The sequence below is a fragment of the Anabas testudineus genome, chromosome 1 (assembly GCF_900324465.2).
Source record: "Anabas testudineus chromosome 1, fAnaTes1.2, whole genome shotgun sequence".
Taxonomy (NCBI): domain Eukaryota; kingdom Metazoa; phylum Chordata; class Actinopteri; order Anabantiformes; family Anabantidae; genus Anabas; species Anabas testudineus.
The window spans coordinates 14,186,881-14,205,515 of record NC_046610.1 but is presented as its reverse complement, the minus strand read 5'-3'; the positions used below and the strand labels follow the sequence as shown (position 1 = coordinate 14,205,515).

General features: G+C 41.6%; 1 protein-coding gene across 3 annotated transcripts in view; it reads left to right on the top strand.

The window, feature by feature from the left end:
- The window catches only part of grin2bb (glutamate receptor, ionotropic, N-methyl D-aspartate 2B, genome duplicate b), an 81,304-nt gene extending 67,230 nt beyond the window's left edge, over nucleotides 1-14,074 (top strand). For 2 of the 3 annotated variants that reach the window (XM_026358865.1, XM_026358864.1), the window contains exons 14-16: nucleotides 1,063-1,250; nucleotides 7,840-8,078; nucleotides 11,400-13,790. In XM_026358865.1, coding sequence (XP_026214650.1) covers nucleotides 1,063-1,250; nucleotides 7,840-8,078; nucleotides 11,400-13,790 — 2,818 coding nt within the window. Of the gene's footprint in view, nucleotides 1-1,062; nucleotides 1,251-7,839; nucleotides 8,079-11,399 lie in introns of all 3 variants that reach the window. The other variant, XM_026358866.1, reaches the window with a different exon arrangement.
- The last annotated feature ends 4,561 nt before the right edge of the window (nucleotides 14,075-18,635 follow it).

Genomic DNA, 18,635 nt, shown 5'->3' with positions numbered 1-18,635 from the left:
AAAGGACGACAGAGCCCTGAGGCACCTTTTGATGGTAGATTGTCACAAAGCTGGAAAGTGTCATGACAATTTATCTATCAACTCACTCAGGGTTAATATGTAAAGAGAGGAGTGGACTAGAATAGAATAGAATAGAATAGAATAGAATGGAGATTGCCTCCTATTGCTTATCAGATATGGTATGCTGCCCACATCTTGACACTTGCTTCATTTATTTATTAGGCGTAAACTATAGTCACCAAAACAATTCAACACAAAGTCAAACGTACTTGTTTCTGAAGCCACGTCTTGTGGCCTCCGTCAGCAGGGTGAGTTTTAGAAACAGTAAGTAAATATACAGAATCTATGGCATTTGTGGTGTGTGTAGTATTGCTGCTAGTCTTTCCCGTCAAGGCTAATGTTTTATTTCACAGAAAAATATTTATTATTCATGATGTTTGGTAAAGTTGTTTAAGGTAAGCTGCTCAATCCTTACTATACTATAGAAAAGTCTGTGAATATGTCCAAAATCTCCCTCCCCCCTGGTGCCCTGTTCAAGTTCTAAATAAAATATATGTTATGTGTGTTATACCATGTCCTCAAAAACTCAGACAGCGAAAGCAAAAATCCATATCATGCTCTATTGTGTTCTAACTTTTGCTAAAAAAATGCCTGGTAAAGTTTTATTTTGTGGGTTCATCATTTTCGAATAATTTTCTTGCCAGTTTCCTTGAAAGAAGTACCACACACACGTGATTTCTCAGAAATGACAGCTAAAATAGAAGGAGCGTTCAGTTGGTTCACTCCAATTCATTCATTTTTCCTAATTCCTTAATTAATTAAATGTTAAGCTGGCGTATCCAAGAGTGTTTCAGTCAGAGCACAGCAGGTCAGCTGAACAAGCAAAAATCTGCACAGGCAAGCATACAGTTCAGTATGAATGGAGAACGCAGTTTCTACTAATAAATGAATGATGAATGAAAATTTGAGAAATCACAATCACTGTATAATTGGTGGCACACAAGTTACCATAAAACCATGTAAATGTTTTTCTAACACATCTCCTTCCATCGTGCTTTGCAGCAAACTGGACGCTTTTATCTACGATGCTGCAGTGCTGAACTACATGGCTGGCAGAGACGAGGGCTGCAAACTGGTCACCATTGGGAGTGGCAAGGTATTCGCATCCACCGGCTATGGCATCGCCATCCAGAAGGACACAGGCTGGAAACGAGCCGTGGATCTGGCCATCCTCATGCTATTTGGAGATGGTAAGGGCTTGTATGTCAGTGTTTTATTTGAAGCTTCCTAACTCACCAAATTATATACTGAGTTTTAATTTTTTATAACAGAAGTCTTAAGAATATGAGTGTGTGAATGATGCGAGTGAAGTGTGTCTTGTACAATATAATATTGTAATATCCTCACAGCTAACATGTCAAAGAGCTGTGACACAGGAGGTGGCTGCTTGTTATGGTGACAACACAGGAAACCTGCTGGTGGACCCTGGCACTCAGTGAGACCTCCTGAGACAGGTTGGAACAGTGCAGCCCACAATCAACAGTGAGGTACCAGCAGGCCTGAAAGGATGCAGCTGTTGTAGTTGCTCGAGTGAACGCATGGAAGGAGTTCATTTATTTGGTAACTAAGGAGGTTCTAGCAGCACATTTTAAAACCTATTTCAGCAGCGACAGCTCTGTGCACAAGATCAACCTTGAAATGTTGAAGCCTCTTGATGTTTTTGAGCCGGTGTGATTGACACATTTCTTCAGCATCAGATGGATTCCCAAACAGCATCCGTGGTCTGGCAGGTAGTGTTGGCTAACTTATATTGTACATTCAACAGGGAAACCTCAAATATATTTGTATTTGTTCTGGGTAGATCGATACTGTGGCTCTTAACAAGGGTAGTCTTTCAGATTTGTCAGTGACAGGATTTGAGTGTTTGTTGATTTGTTTTTACTCTTGGTCCACAAATTACTTTTCCCACAATGACATATTAAGAGTGAAATCCCTCCAGGATTTAGACTAATGTGGATTTCTAAGTTGTCTTACAGACAAATTCTAAACCACCTCAGAAGATACAGGGATAAAAGCTTCAACGCTCAGTCTACAATTTAGAAAAGTGCATAAATATTTGAAACCCTACTACCTCCACTGGCTGATAAGCGATGTGCAGGCAGCATAGAAGTGGCCTAATGGGAGTTTCCGTGACCAGCATTTGTCTTTGTGTGTAATTTCTTTGGCACTCCGACACCCGCTTATCAATTCAACAGTATGGTGGCACTACTACATCAGAATTTGAATTATGGCTCTGCATCCCATTAGTTTACAGAAAGTAGCAACAACACTGATGACAGTGTGTGTATGCAGTTCTCTCCGTTTGTTGATTGGGTTTTGTTTTGAGCCCCAGCTGTCGTTGTGTGTTTTGGGGTGATGAGCGAAAGAAGCAAGCAGTGATCAACGAGGGCCTCTGCACTGAGCTGCTGGCTCTTTTCAGTGAGAGGACTGAGCCAGTTGAGGTGGTTAGGATGCAGACCTGGCACCTCTGTTTGAATGAGTTCTGTCGACAAGTGACTCAGAGGTTGGGTCGGGGCTGGTGTAGGACATACTGAAGGGATTTGATTAAGAATGGGAACATCTGCGCTCAGGAGGGGGAGATCTTTTATTAAAAATAAAGGTGATGTTTTTTTCTTTTGAACTGACTTTATTCTTCTTGGACTTTGGCCAAACTGTATTAGATGAACATGGTTTGTAATAATTGTAATTAGTTCTTATTTTATTAAATGCCACTGACCAGGAGTGACCAGAACTATTTACACTTTGCTGTATACAATGTGTTTTTTCTAAAGAAAAAGTGTTTTTCAGCATCTTGTCATTCTACAAATGACCGTCCATTATCAGGTAGTACAAACTGTACTTAGATCACATCATAACAACTAAACCATGACAACTGTGCAAACTGAGGGAGGCCACAAAGTGTGTTTGATATCTTCTGAAAAACCAAGTAAGTGTTCTTTGTAATGATTTTTGTCAAACTATTTTCAAGCTCAATACATTTGATGATCTTTTACTGAATGCCGTGTCGATATAATTTTGTAGAGCATAAATGCAAATGAATGTGTTGTCTGTCCATCCCAGTCTCGGGAACACCTTAAGAAAATGCATTCAAATCTGGCACAAATGTCCACCTTAGTGAACTGATTAGATTTTGGTGCTTAAAGGTCAAAGATCAAGCTCACTGTGACCAAACGTATGTCACGTATCATCAGCAATATGCTTTACCTTTTTTGGAGGCTTGGAGGGAATGTATTTACATCTGGCTCAAACGTCCATTTGTATATACATGTATGTAAACTGCAACTTCACTGGTCGATGCAGGCAAACGACTGCAATGCAGTAATTCTTCTAAAAATACCAACTATTCTCTGGTTCCAGCATGTCAAACATGAAGATTTGCTTCTTTATACCTTCTTTTTACTTTAATTGGAAACCAAATATCTGTTGATTGAACTAAATAACTTGTTGAATAACTTGAAGTTGTCACATTGACTGGTGGGATATTGTACTTTTTGACTATTCTCTTTAGAATGATTCATTGAGAGAATAGTAGAATATAAATAGGTATCAATAATTATAATAATAATAATAAAAAATGCATCATTGAAGAAGGTAATTGACAGATAATTTTGGTGGAACAAATGGTGGTTAAAACATTTTGGTAGCAAAAGCACATCTGCTTAATCAAATGCTGCTGTTGCTCACAGAGAGTTAACAATTAATGCCACTCTGCCTATAGAGATTTTTTATGGGAAACTGAGAATAACGCACTTTGAGTCAAAATGTATCACCTGCCTTGAGCTAAATGTAAAAGAAGTTACTCTCCCTGGACAGTACACCTACTGTAGTTCTCCACAGAGATAGTATGTGCTACATTCTACTCACTGCCCGTCAGATAATGTATTACACAGCACACATACACACCTGATGACCTTCATTATCATTATCAATTTCCATCCCAGTGTAAGTGATGGATGATGGTCAGTATAGAGAGAACATTCACCTTGGATCAGATCTTGAGGAGCCGGATTGACTCAGACCTTGACATCCATTGTTGGAAAGCTCTCGAGTAATGTAAATCAAAGTGGCAGCCTGTGCACGTACATGTGTATGCAAGATGTGAACACGTGCACATGTTTCTAGTAGCATGTGGCTTTGTGCATGTTTGCGACAAAAAAACAGACAACATGTCTGCACAAATTTACCAAATGGCAACAAAGTGTTATTGTTCTGTCACCTGTGTGTATAAGGCCAACACATCAGACTTTACCTCTCATCACTTCACATGGACTGTGTGGCTGTCAGCACAGATACAACAGTCCAGGTTAAGAGATCAGACTCACCGATGTTTGCTCCTACTGTATCTGTCACATCCTGTTAGAGTCCACATGTGAACATGATACAAGTCATACTGTATAGGCAGAGGGAGAGGCTCAGCCATGGCCTACTAACAGGAAACTGCATCTCAGATAGCAAAATACCTCCACTTCAAGAAGGCAGTCGGGTTCTCCTCTCCTGTTTGCCATATCAGGGCCGTGAACACACAGCATTGAGGTCAAGAATGTCAAGAGCAAACCAGCAGACCAACTGTGCTAAAGGTGGTCCACATTAAATTTGGGATATTTTAGAGCAAATATTTGCATTTTACAAAATGTTCAAAATTCAATAAATAGGACAATATGACAGAAATAACTGTGTAAATAAATAAGAGAAGTTATATAATATGACAATTTATTATTTTCACATTTTCATAGTATTAGTTCTTAGTGGGGGGTGCCTTGGTACAGGATTACTTCAAAAGTACTAAGACTGTCTGTAGTAAATACAACCATATAAAAAAGGTGAACTACTTATATATAATATATATGAATAATCTGATTTTATTCTGCGGCAAACTTTGGGAAATAAGCTCTCTTTGGTTCACGGAAGATGAAAAAAAGGTGGATTAGTTTTAGAAAAGATGATAATCTTCACTTATTTAATTCTGAGTAATTATTTAGTTTGATGATTATCTGACAGTATCTATCAGTATCTAAAGTCTCGAGTGCTGTGCTATGAATTTTAAGCCAACATTTGAAGACATCAATCAACAATGAGCAAATATTGTCCCAAGCATTTCAAAACATCATTCAAAGGATTGGAAAAAGCATCTACCAGTAAATTGTCCCTCTCTAAGCAGAGGTTAACAAGATTCACACCAATCCTCCATCCTTTATGACTTTTGACCTAGCACATTGTTGCTAGCTGTACCAGTCCAGTGAGCAGGAATCCAGGTCAACTAATGAATGTCATATTATATAATTTCTCTTATTTATTTATGCAGTTATTTATGTCATAATCTTTTATTTATTTATTTAATTTTGAACATTTTGGAGTTCCATAGTGGACCACTTCTTACGCCGACTTCATCCAGCCCAGAAGGGCAGCAGTGCTGCATGACTGCCCGATGTGTCCCATATCCCAATGCTATCTGTGCCACTACACCTGAACATAAATAGGTTGAGGATGAAAGAGTGGGAAAGGTTTAAAATGGACAAGGAATGGGATTGAAGGCACGATGGAGGAGAATAGAGGCAGGGAAAGAAAGCACGGACTGACATTATGGGGTCGAAAAGAAGTACATATTAATTTTATACCAATCAGTCTAGATTTAGGAGTGTGTGTCTTGGACTTGACTCACAGTCATTGAAATCTTATGATAATCAGTAGTGTCAGAAATTAGACCTTTTCTCAATCTTTTTTTCATAAACTGCCCCTCGAAAAAAAAAAGTCACCACCTCGGTTTAACTAAGCAATTAAGAGCCTCAATTGGATAATTACTGCATAGATAATTATTTTTCAGCTGCCAACAAGTTATTAGTAGCTTCTCATTTCTTAAACAAGTATGTCTGAACACACATCCTGTGGTAGTGGAAAAGATGTTAATCTGTTTCTGAAGGGTCAAATTATTGGCATGAATCAAGCAAAGACAATATCTAAGGAGATTGATGAAACTACTACTACTAAGAACTGTCAAAGAAGAAATTTGGTCAGAAAAAAAAGTAAAAGTAAGAGTATTCCTATACACATAATGTGAAATGAACCCAAGGGACTGGGACTGAACAGCTGTGTAGCATTAAGAAAACCACTTGTCAGTGAGGCTAATCAGAAAAAAGGCTTAAATTTGCTGGGGAGCATAAAATTTTAACTTTGGAGCAATGGAAGAAGGTTATGTGGTCTGATGAGTCCAGATTTACTCTGTTTCAGAGTGATGGGCGCATCAGGGTAAGAAAAGGTGGATAAAGTGATCTACCCATCATGACTAGTGCCTACTGTACGAGTCTGTGAGGTTGGTCAGGTCTAGGTTCAGCAACGTTATGTGCCCACAGAATGAGGTCAGCTGACGACCTGAATATACTGAAAAATTAAAACAACTCTGGATGGGAATACATGTTGTGACATTGCAGAAGCTTATCGAAACAATGTCACGGTAAATGTCTGCTGTAATCAAAACTAAAGCCCGGGCCAACAGAATAAAATAGAGTGTGTGACTAGTTTTTTTGGACAGGCAGTGTAGTTCTTTTTATATAGATGCTATAAATCAATGAGCAGATATTTCAACTGGTGACAGTAGGAAAACATGTTTAGAACTAATTGCTCAATGAGATGAGTATTTTGATTTGTTATCCCTTGAAATGGTTTTATAACTCTAACTTGACCATCTCTTCTCAAGATATAGTTCAAGTAGATATATAAATTCCATGTCTTTGCATCAAGGTTGGACCTGTTTACACAAACAAGTCCAAAAAGCTGCCTCCTGGACATTGAGGTTGCCAGGTCTGATATGTCTGTCCCTCTACAGAGACCTACCTTGTGTGTTTGTCAGGAGGCCACATTTTGTTAGTTGTACAAAGAAGATGTAAGATGTTCATTAAAGTTTTAGAGGTATTACAAGACAATTTAGTAAACTTTTGATTGGGCCAGCGTTGCTGTTTCCTGTCTTTATGCTAAGCTGGTTGCCTCGTGACTCGTGCTCTGTAGCCAAAGCACAGTCAGTCTCTTTCAAGTCATATAACAAAAGTGAGAGAGTTCACAACATTCACAAAATGTTCTTTTAATGAATGAAATAAATAAGAGACATCAGACCTTTTGTTTTTACATTTAATGGCTTTAATGGCTGATAAACCAATCATTACGAGACCACCACCTACGCTGTGCTTTCTTTTCTCCATTTAGGAAAGATAGAGCTAGTGAAAACTAGTTAGCAGCTGTCTGAGACGAACGCGCACATTCATCTGTACGAACATACATACACAACACAACACGGTGTTACGTAAGCGTTGGGAAAATATACACCCCCTCCCCCCAGATCTCACACACGAAAAACAGGCCATTGGTGCAGATCAAACAAATCTCTCTGGACGTGTCCTTCCCCTTTAGCAGTCCCCCAAGGGATGTGGAACTGAGGGGGTCGCGTTTTAAGGTGGCAACGCTTGTCACATGACCACACACAGTTCCTCCCTGAGGAATGTCCCAGCAGGCAGTTGTTTTTTTTTCTCCCACAGCAAGAAAGGGTTAGCCTTGCATAAGCAATACTTAATGAGAATAATCCTCAAGGGATGTTAAGTCAGAATAATGCATTATGACATTTGTTGCACGTACATGAGACCTGAGCTGTTTTTGGCATCAACTCCAAATTTAAAAAAATGTGTCCTCTGCTTTTGTTCACGCACCTACTGGCAGACTCATGCAAGTGTGCAGGTCACACAAACCAACACATCGATACAGTAAACTGTGTAAATGTGCCTGTCCTTCTTCCAGGTGAGATGGAAGAGTTGGAGGCCCTGTGGCTGACGGGCATCTGCCACAATGAGAAGAATGAGGTGATGAGCAGTCAGCTGGATGTGGACAACATGGCAGGAGTCTTCTACATGCTTGGGGCCGCCATGGTTCTGTCATTCATCACCTTCATCTGTGAACATTTGTTCTACTGGCAGCTGCGCTTTTGCTTCATGGGCGTGTGCTCTGGGAAGCCCGGGGTCACCTTCTCCATTAGCAGAGTGAGTGTGTTTGGGTTTTATTTTAGGGCTGACCTTTGTCGTCCTGACAGAAAGATCACAGGAGGGGTTGTTTTAAAACCACTGGCTTTAGTTGAGGTGTATTGAGTCAGTCAGGAGGATACGATGACTCACCTGACTTACCTATTGGCTTTTTTACTCCAGAGCATCCACCCCGTGCCACACAGAAAATGTTTACACTTTTGACTACATACTTCAAGCCAGTGGAGCCCAATATTACAATAATATAATATTATTAGCAGTCCCAGACCAGAACTGTCTCCTAAAAATTATGTTCTTATGCAATTAAACTACACAAATGTAATTACACTATGGTTATTTTCTGATACTTCTGATTATTTATTTATTTTTTTTCAAATAATGTAGATCATTAATTATTGGAAAGCAATAATAGCAGGTGTATCATGCTCAGAGACCTGAGTTTGACTGCTGAGTCCTGTCCTGAGTCCTGCTTTCTATTTCTATTTAATTTTGCATAGAACAATATCAGATACGACAGCTCATACTGAACAGGAATCTAACTAATCAGTGAAACCTATTGAGATTTTTGGTCTAACCATAACTATCATCTAACTACAGCCTTAAAAATCAAAAACTAACTGATTTATAGCTAGAACAAAATGTTACTCAAAGTAAGGATGTCAGTATGCTCTAAGAGGACTATGTAGGTCATGTTGTGTCACTGCCATTAGATGACATATAAATGTTTATTGGAAGAGCATGAAAAGCTCTTTACACAAAAATGATGAAGCTGATGTTCTGAAGTAGTTGTATAAAATATGAAAATATAGAACTTGAGAGGGAAGCCAAACCATAATATAGTTTACTTTCTCACCTCCACACACCTGGTCAGTTGCTACACGTAGATGTCCTAATTATTAGATCATGACACCTCTTCTACTGTTTTCTAGGTTCTAGCTTAGGTGAAACTTTGTCACTAAGCTTTCTGGCTTTGTGATCAGTGGTGACCTAGAACGATATATAAGACATAAGTTACTTGTAAAGCAGAAATTGCTGGTTTCTGACTGGTTGAAAGAGTGATCCATACTCAGAAACCTTTAGAAAAGTGCTGCTTCTGCTCACAGAGGCCTTTTACACAACCTCTCTACATTAACATATATTTTGGGACATATTTCTACAAAAAACATTGTTATTACAAGAAAGTTACATTTAGCAGGCATTTTTATCCAAAGAGACTTACAAGGGCAGGCAAGGTAAGTGTAAGGAGGTCTTGTCTTGTCTAAGAACTGGTGGTAGGCCACAGGTGGGATTCAAACCCCAGTCTCCCACAAGGAGGGTGGCAGTCTTACCACTACACTATCTAGCTGCTACAAATTGCTTACACCTACAAACTGAGTCATGTGCAAGCCCCACTAAAGTCACAGCCTCTGATAGTGCTAATAAAACCTGGTGTTTATCAGCTTAATGTTGAGGAAATAAAAGCAGCCTACTAGGCTGCACTTTCTTAGCTGGTGACCTGGAGAACTCATCTCAGTCTAGTTACAACTCTGCTCAGATAGGTCACTTAACATGGGTCCATATAAATAATCATCTGAGGTGTAATTCGTTTGCATAATGCATAATGCTACCTCTTAAGAGAGGGTGGGGGTGGGGGGGGGTGAGCATGTTTGTTCATGCAAATTGTCTCTCTGTCATTATTTGCCTAAGAAAAGGCGTTAGGTGTTAGAGCTCAATGTGTTCCTGATAGCAATGAAATCTGATTAGACTGATTACATCTGATCTTACTAACCTGAATGAACCTAAAAGATCTCGACTTTTTTATACAAACTGTTTTAAGTATTTCTTAAACTGGCGGTTGTCTCCCTCTCTATTTGTAGATTCTCAAACAGAAATATTTTTATGCAAATAGCTTTTCACACATACTGACTACACAGTGGGCTTAAGAGTCTCTCCAACCTCTAATGTGCTTGATTAGAATAGAGTGGCTTCTATTACTAAAGAGTGGTTCTACAGCCAGATGTCTTCTATACATTTCCATGCCTGATTTCAGGCTTGAGTTACGGTACAAGAAAGAAAACTCATATAATGCATAAACAAAGTGTAAGGATGGACAAGTGATGAGATGACAAAGGGCTAGGAAGGTATAGAGGAATGAAAAAGAGGTCAGTTAGCAAGAATCGCGATAAAGAATAAAACTGTTAGCAGGACAAAGGCAGAGTAGAAAAGAAAAGACACACCTGTGTGGCAGTACCCTCTATTCTATTACCTTTCACCGAAGCCATAGTAGCTATAGAGGTAGAGAGATAAAGACAGACAATCCCATTGGAGCGGCTGCCGCTCACCCAACTGCCCAGAAACAAAGATAAAAGAGACACAAAGAGAGAATGGAGGAATTGGAGAAAAGAGGGTTGACGATTCAGATTCATGAATGTAGCTCAGTGACGGGGAGAGTGACTAAGAGACAGACAGAAACTGTTTCTGACAAGATGTCGCCTTTGAGGAGTATTGGCTCATTCACTGGCTAGTGGGTAGTGTGTCCTGAACTTTCGATTTTGGCTGTCGCCTCAACCACAGATTCCCTCAGCCCTCACTTAAACACGCTTGTTGACTTCATTTGCAAAGGCTTCCCCTCACTTGAAAATCCTGCTTTTACCAACCAGGCAAAACAAACACACACATACTGATGGCTCATGACATTTCAAACAGATTGGCAATGTTTGTGATAAAAAGTCCAACTAATTTTTACAAAGTGATTCATTTCCCTTAACGATGTTTTTATGATGGGCAAACAAGCAGCACACCAAAGCTGACGACAGCAGTGTCATCTGAATTTAAATTATATTGACTGAAACTATTGATTGGTGGTCAAAACTATGAGCATACTGCAGTTATCAATGAAGGCTTTGATCTGCTCATTCCCCTGTCTCTCATTTCTCTGTATCTGAGGTGCAATGAGCAGTAGCCGTAAGGGTCCATGTTGTTCCCCTGAGAGAAGTCGCTCATGAACTCAGCCCCTATTACTGTTTAATAGTGTGTAAACAAGCGTTTGGTCAGAGAGAACATGATGAAGCATTAACCTCTCTCTGCCTCTGTCTGGCTCTGTTCGCCTGTCCCTCTCTCTCTGTCTTTCTGTCTGTTTAGGTGTGTGGTGTTTGGCTCTGTCTCTCTAACATTAAATCCCCTCTAGTTCTTAACTCCTACTGCTACACATATTTACCGTTGTTTTCCTCTCACTTGGATCTCATCTTTATCACTGTCTCTCTTTTCTCTCTTTCTCTCATGACCTGTCTCACCGTCTCTTTCTCTCTCTGCCTCCCTTTTCTTCTGATTCTCACACTCCAGGGTATCTACAGCTGCATCCATGGGGTACAGATTGAGGAAAACAAGTCAACCATAGATTCACCTTCGGCCACTATGAAGAAGAACATGAACAACACCCACTCCAACATCCTGCGGTTGCTCCGCACTGCCAAGGACATGACAGCCGTCCCGGGCATTAACGGTTCTCCTCACGCCGCCCTGGAGTACAGCCACAGTAGTCGTGAGTCGGCTATCTATGATATTCAGGAGCACCGGCGCAGCCTAGTGGGTCACCCTGTAGACTGCAAGTCAGCGCCACCCTATCTCCCAGAGGACAACATGTTCAGCGACTACATCAGCGAGGTGGAGAGGACTTTTGGCAACTTGCCCCTGAAGGACAGCAACCTGTACCAGGACCATTACCGGCACCACCACCCGGCTCTGGGTATGTCCGGCCCCCCGCCTAACAGGCCGCGTAGCTTAGGCAGTGCTAGCTCGTTGGATGGGGGCATGTTCGATTGTGACAGTTTAGGGGGAGGGGTAGCGCCCATCTTCACCACCCAGCCCCGCCCCTCCATGACTCACAGGAATACCAATAAGTTCGACCTGATTGCTGGCCACACCCCTGCGGATTCCAACCAGGGTGGGTTCAAGGGAAGCAATGTGTACGGCAGGTTTTCTTTCAAAGGAGGCGCATCCAGCACGGGGCTCATTGGGGGTCATGACAGGTACTGTGGTGGGGGTGGGGGAGGCTCAGGGGGTGATGATGGGAACATTCGCTCTGATGTCTCAGATATCTCCACTCACACTGTCACCTACGGCAACCTGGAAGGCAACAACAAGCGGCGTAAGCAGTACAGGGACAGCCTGAAAAAGAGGCCAGCCTCAGCCAAGTGCAGACGGGAACAGGACGAGATAGAGCTGAGCGGCTTCAGGAGGAGACCACACCACCACACCGTCCACCACCACTTCCCCCACGGGCCCCTGGCACACCGCACGGTCTCACCTCCCCTGGAGCGGAAGAGGGGAGGAGGAGGGGGTAATTCTTCACCTTACTTATTCCGCAAAGACAAAGAGAACCTGAGGGATTTCTATGCGGACCAGTTCCGCTCCATGGAGGGCATGGCCCAGTGGGAGCAAGAGGGTGGAAGTGGAGGAAGCGGTGTGGGCGGCGGTAGTGGTGGTGGTATCTGCAAAAGCTTAGTACCTGTGGAAGACTTCCTCAAAGGTAAAGGCAAGAAGCCTGAGTGTAAAGGTGGACTGGGCTCAGTGTCGGCAGGGCAGCAGGCCCACACCTGCTGGGAGAAGGGGGTCTCTGGGCTAGGAGGTGGGGGAATAGCTGGGGGTGACTGGGAGTGCCGTAACTGCCACAGCGTTTGTCACCATGGTGGAGGTGTAGGAGGAGGCGGCACATGCCCAGCTAGCGGAGTTGGGGGGACCAGCAGTCGCCCCAGCTCTGCTACCTGCAAGCGCTGCGACTCCTGTAAGATCCAGCCAAGCAACTTGTACAACATCAGCGAGGATAACAACATGGTGTTCGCTGCAGGGAAGAGTAGTGTAGGACCCAGCCAAACACAAACTCAGGCACAGCGCAGGAAGCTAGGGCCAGGTGGGAGGGTGTTACGGAGGCAGCACTCATATGACACGTTTGTGGACCTGCAGAGGGAGGGGGCAGGCCGCATGGGAGGGGTTGGCGGCGGCCCTGGGGGGCAGTTTCCCCAGCCGCGAAGCGTGAGCTTGAAAGACAAGGACCGCTTCATGGAGGGCCCCAGCCCTTATGCTCACATGTTTGAGAGGTATTCAAGTGAAAGGGAGTCTCCCATGTTTGGAGGAATAGGTGGGGATAGGGCAAAAGGAGGTTCCTCTTTCAGTTTGTTTCGTGGAGGCGAAGGTGGGTTGCATCGCCGATCGGTTGGGGAGAGAGACCTGAGGGAGAGAGATAGGGCTATGATAGGAGGTGGGGGCTGTGGTGGTGGTGGTAGCAGAGGGGCCGGGACTTACTCCTTGTCTAAATCTCTCTACCCAGATAAGGTGAACCAGAATCCCTTCATCCCAACCTTCGGCGACGACCAGTGTCTATTACACGGTGCCAAACCGTACTACATCAAAAAGCCACAGACGCAGCAACAGCAGCAGCAGCAGCAACTTCTCAACAACAACCGAGGAGGAGGGGACTTCCGTGGCTCCATGGGAGCGGCATCCTATTTGCCTGCGTCCGCCACCGCTGGGGTGATGTCCAATGTGGCCCCCAGGTTCCCCAAAGAGCTGTGCCTGGGCGGGGTGGGTGGGCCTATGGGGAACACTCATGGGGTTAACAAGCTAATGCCTGGGGGCAGGGACACGTTAGGTTTGGGACAGGGACAGAGACCCTTCAATGGTGCCAGCAATGGACACGTTTACGAAAAGCTCTCCAGCATCGAGTCAGACGTCTGAGGGTGAAGAAAGAAAGAGAGAGAAGATAGAAGAGAGTGAAGACAAGAGGGTGACGGAGAGGAACATACAGAGGAGAATAAATAGAAACAGCGCAGGCTGATGACCTCTCTGTATGAAGAGAATGAGGAGACATGACACTGTGTGTTGTTCTCACTCCACTAAATGGAAAGAATTTGGACAATGCACAGAGGCCACTGCAGGCTAAGCTGTGGTGATGTCCGTTGGGAGACGAGTTTTTAATGAGAAGAGAGGATTCTAGTGCTGCTCCGACGCTCAGAGAAAGATAGGGAAGGAGGGAGGGAGCGAGGGAGGGAGGGAGGGAAAAAGTGAAACAAAATCTCTAGTCTCTTCTCTCTTCACATGCTCATTGCCTCTCCCTCCCTCCTGCAGTTCCTTAACACCAAAACAAACATTTTGTTTAGCAACGGAAATACAATCATGAATGAGAAATCAACACTTCTGTTGAAGTAACAGGGTAATCTAATAATAATTGTATTGATAATGTTAATAATAGTATTGAATATTATTCCAGTGTTTAATGATGATCGGTTTGGATTGTTTTCTATTTTATTTATTTAAATAGTTCACGTTACATATTTGTATGATGTTTATTCTTTCTTAGCGTACCCATATTACAGGAGACTGATCAGTACAGATCTTTTTTGGGTTCCTGTAATCTGCTCTCTTCTTTGCTATTAATTCTTCATGTTTGATTTTTTTTTAACTTCTTTATTTTTTTGAGTGCTGTGAAGTGTATGTGAAAGGCATGACTAGCTGAGTACATTCTATGTACTTATAAATTTGCAAAGAAGGTTTCTTTTCTTTCAGCTGCAGAAGCAACGTCATCATACTGATTTGCCGTTTCCTCTCGTTTTTTCTGCTTGGCAGTACCAAATGGGGTCTCGCATTTTGAGCTGGATGTGCCTTAAAGGATTAACTCTGATTTTATACACACAAGAGCTCTCCTGTTGGTAGATAGATCCACCTGCAACCAAATTAGTCAATTGATTTAAGTGGAGATAAGCCTGAAAACATCTGATATGAGTTTCAGTAGTGAACTAAGCTTTTATGCAGTTAAACTGTTGTTATGATAAAACACATACATACACCGCCCATTAAGATATACCAATGGCTGGATTACAAGGGTTAAAACCACAGTGCCAACATAAAACACATTCCTGCCCCCCCAAAATAGGACAAATCTGTGCTACAGGCGATAAAACAAGTTTTTCTTGTACTACACATGAACTCCACATTTAATCTAGTCAGTTTCTTCTAAATCATTTACTAAAAAGCTTTATCCCACCTCATTAAAACTGATACCGTGGATCCATTAAACACGTGTAAGTCATATTTAATGTCTGCTTGCTGCTCTCATGGTCTTTCACCGGCTCTGATTCAATTGGCTGTGACAGTTTTGCTGTTTAGGACAGAGACATAATGGACTCTCCTAGTGAGACCTTTGTTGCTGGGATGACCAGACTGCCACGTTAATTATTTCATGATTGCAGCCATAAGCTCTGCCTGCTGTATTAGATGGTCACATTTGAGTGATGGGAGAAGTTCAAATGTGTAATGTTTTCATTCTGCCGGTTTAGAGGGACCACAGCAGGCTCAGAAATAATCAACACAGGACCGAGTCTCACAGTTGGAATCTGAATTTATTTTAGTCACCTTTGAAGCATGTCATGTGTATAAAAAGTAAATCATTTCTACTCTCTAAACAGATACTCAGTGTATCTGACTATTTAAAGTAATTCTACTGACATTTTGGGACTCAGCTGTTAACAAGTGATAAATGTGAAGCTACTGCTATGAGCCAGTTAGCTTAGCTTAGCATAGACACTGGAAACAGGTGGAAACAGCTAGCCTGCTCTGTCCAATGGCACTTCTACAAGTCACTGATGACCATGTTACAGTATATTATGTGTTCTCAACAAATGTGTCGTGGTTTTATGGGAGTTATGTACCAGTTGCCAGGAAACCATCAGATATAGTAGACAAAACCACACATTTTTGCACCTTTTGAGGCTTTTTAAAGATAGTGGCCTCACTTTATGATAAGACAGCAGGACACATACTTGAGTTAAACTGTTTATTATTAATTAATAATTATTGAACAACTAGTATATGTTTATGACAGTTTCCACTGAGCCGTGGTTTTTCTCACCACGTAGCTGAAACCCTTTCACAGAATGTAGAATTGATTTCAGTTTGTGCCGTAACCTTGATTTCTCCGGTCCGTACTCGCGTGCTGAGATTCTGATGAAGGGAAGAATTTGCCCTCACGTCCAAGCTCCTGTGTGGACTGTGTCAACTGCACACTTTTTGTGCAGAAACAGAATAAAGAAGAAGGCAGTTCAGAGTTAACAGCATCTTAAAAGCAGGTGGAACATTTTGTAAAAAGCAGCACCTTTGTTACTAATGCACTCAACTAGTTTTTTCTTTTATTAAAAGCAGCCCCCACATCCACAACATGAGATACACAGGTCGTATCTGCTTTATCACATAATAACCCTAAAGTAAAAGTAGAGTGTTGTTTGATTTACAGCCCTCTCTGACACTGAAATAGTATAAGCTGTTTGTTTTCACTAAAACCTGACATCCAATTATGTTGCCAAACCAAAATTGACTTTCTAAGCACAATCTGACTGAGTGGATCTAAAATTGAGCTTGTTGTACATCCCAGTCAAAACTTCAGAAGACTTTCCTTCTCATGGCTGACAAGTCAGTATGTATGATACCAGGGGGTCTCTAGTGTTTCTAAGGACTTGCATGTATACTCTTTATTTCTGATTTTTAACTTTGACTTTTAGCCCGCAAATGGGTGTTATTGAACAATATTTGGATTTTTATCAATTTCATTGGTACTGATGATCCATGTAGTACCGTAGGTGTGTGTGCGCGTGCGTGTGCTTGTTTGTGCAAGAGAAGACACCAATCTAACAGTCTAAATTTGGATTTTACACAAATGAATATGGCTAAATTGGTGATAGACTTTCACTAGAATAGAAACATTTTTATTGTTAATGTTATACAAAGCTAAATCTTCTTGATTGTTTGTGCGAATGCTTCTCAACAAGGTTCTCAGTTTATACATTCATTGTCACTGAAGAAGCCTTTTTTTCATTTCAACTACTTTTCTTTTGTTTTTGTTTTTGTTTTCTTTGAATATATTTCAGTACGTTTCATTATTTTAGTTATTGTATGTGCCTGAATACATACGCTTGATTACCTCTGTGTGTGCTCATACGGTAGAGAGACGGAGCGAGTGTGAGAGATCACTGTTTATTCTACATGTATTATAAAAACTGTATGTAAATACTTTACCTCACGCTCATGGACTTTTGATAAAAACTGTACAAAACAGCGGAGAATAGATCTATTTGGGATAAATCTTTGATTCGCAGGTCCCCTTGCAAAATTGCTTTTTTAACAACTTCAGGCCAGGATATGTGCAATCGTTTATTCTTACGGAGGAGTCGAGCTTTGTTGATGCGTTTTTAGTTTCTCTTCGATTTGGTCAAAAACCAGCTAAGACAGTTTTCTTCTCCAAGAAAAAAAACTGCAAAGCACCATCATTAATCAGTACATAGAAAGCACAATAGATGATCTATACGCATTTTTACAGCGGTGTTGTGTTTCTTCCTCTTTGGCCGAATCTTCTGTTTTTGTGTTTTGCCACAGAAGATCGATCAACTCCATCCCTGAGCTGTACAGATTGTGAAAATTGTACATACGACAAAAATCTAGTTCACCATCACATTTTTTGTATGGAGAGAAATTACTTGTGTGAAGAGAGTATTTCAAACTTGATTGAATATTTAGTAATATTGAAAATGAGATTAAACACAGTCAATGTGAAAATAAGTGCTGAGAAATATTATTCTTCTGTCTCTTTGGAATAAAAGTGTTGAGTATTAATAAAAAATAAGAAATTTCCACCGCGTTTGCCTTTTATTTTTATTATCGGTTGTGTCCACAGGTTTACAGTCAGCAACAGGTCGTCTTTCATGTTTGTCTTGTTTAAATCTGATATTCAAATGGATTCACGTCGTGACAGATGTTATCATTATGTCTGACAGGACATCAGTGGATCAGATATAATGACTGATGCCCTCTTCTGCTCCTTCATTGTATCGTTTGTTTGTTTCTCTCTGTCTTCCCATAAACACTCATCGTGTGAGATTGATGTTACCCACCATTTTGGACAAGTGTTTCTGTAGAGCAAAAAATCTGAGAGAGGAATGAGATTTTTTTTTTTTTTTTTAAGTGGATGAGAGACATACTGAGGGGAAGGAGAAGCCAGGCAAAACTGAACCGAGCAGCAGAGATCAAAGCCCCTCCAAAACCTCACTCCCCCTCACTCTTCAGACTCTCTCTCTCTCAACTCTGAAAGCCCTGTCCAGCAACAGGAGTTATTTAAAGAAACCAGCAGGTTTGAAAATGTACTGATGCCTTGTGTATAGATTTGGTGGGAGAGTTTTCACATCTGCAGTCCTGGATGCTGGCACAGACCAAGGTGAGGCGGTAGAAATAATCCTTTAATCTGGTTTTTCTTCTGCTTCTTGAGAAAACAAATCTTTTACGATTTTCTCTAATCTGCAACCATCTATTCTGCTTGTTCTCGTCGTACAACAACCCAACAACCTCAGGATGCATTGCAACACATGTAACTACTTCTTGACAATTAACTGTTACCTAGCAACTGGCTCTTTTTCCAGAGATGGGGAGGAAGGAGGAGGGTGGAGGGGGTGTGTAAAAAGAGAGACAGAGAGAGATTTATACAGTATTCCCACAGCATCTTAACTGGATTGGATGCAACAATGCATCGACAATGCTATA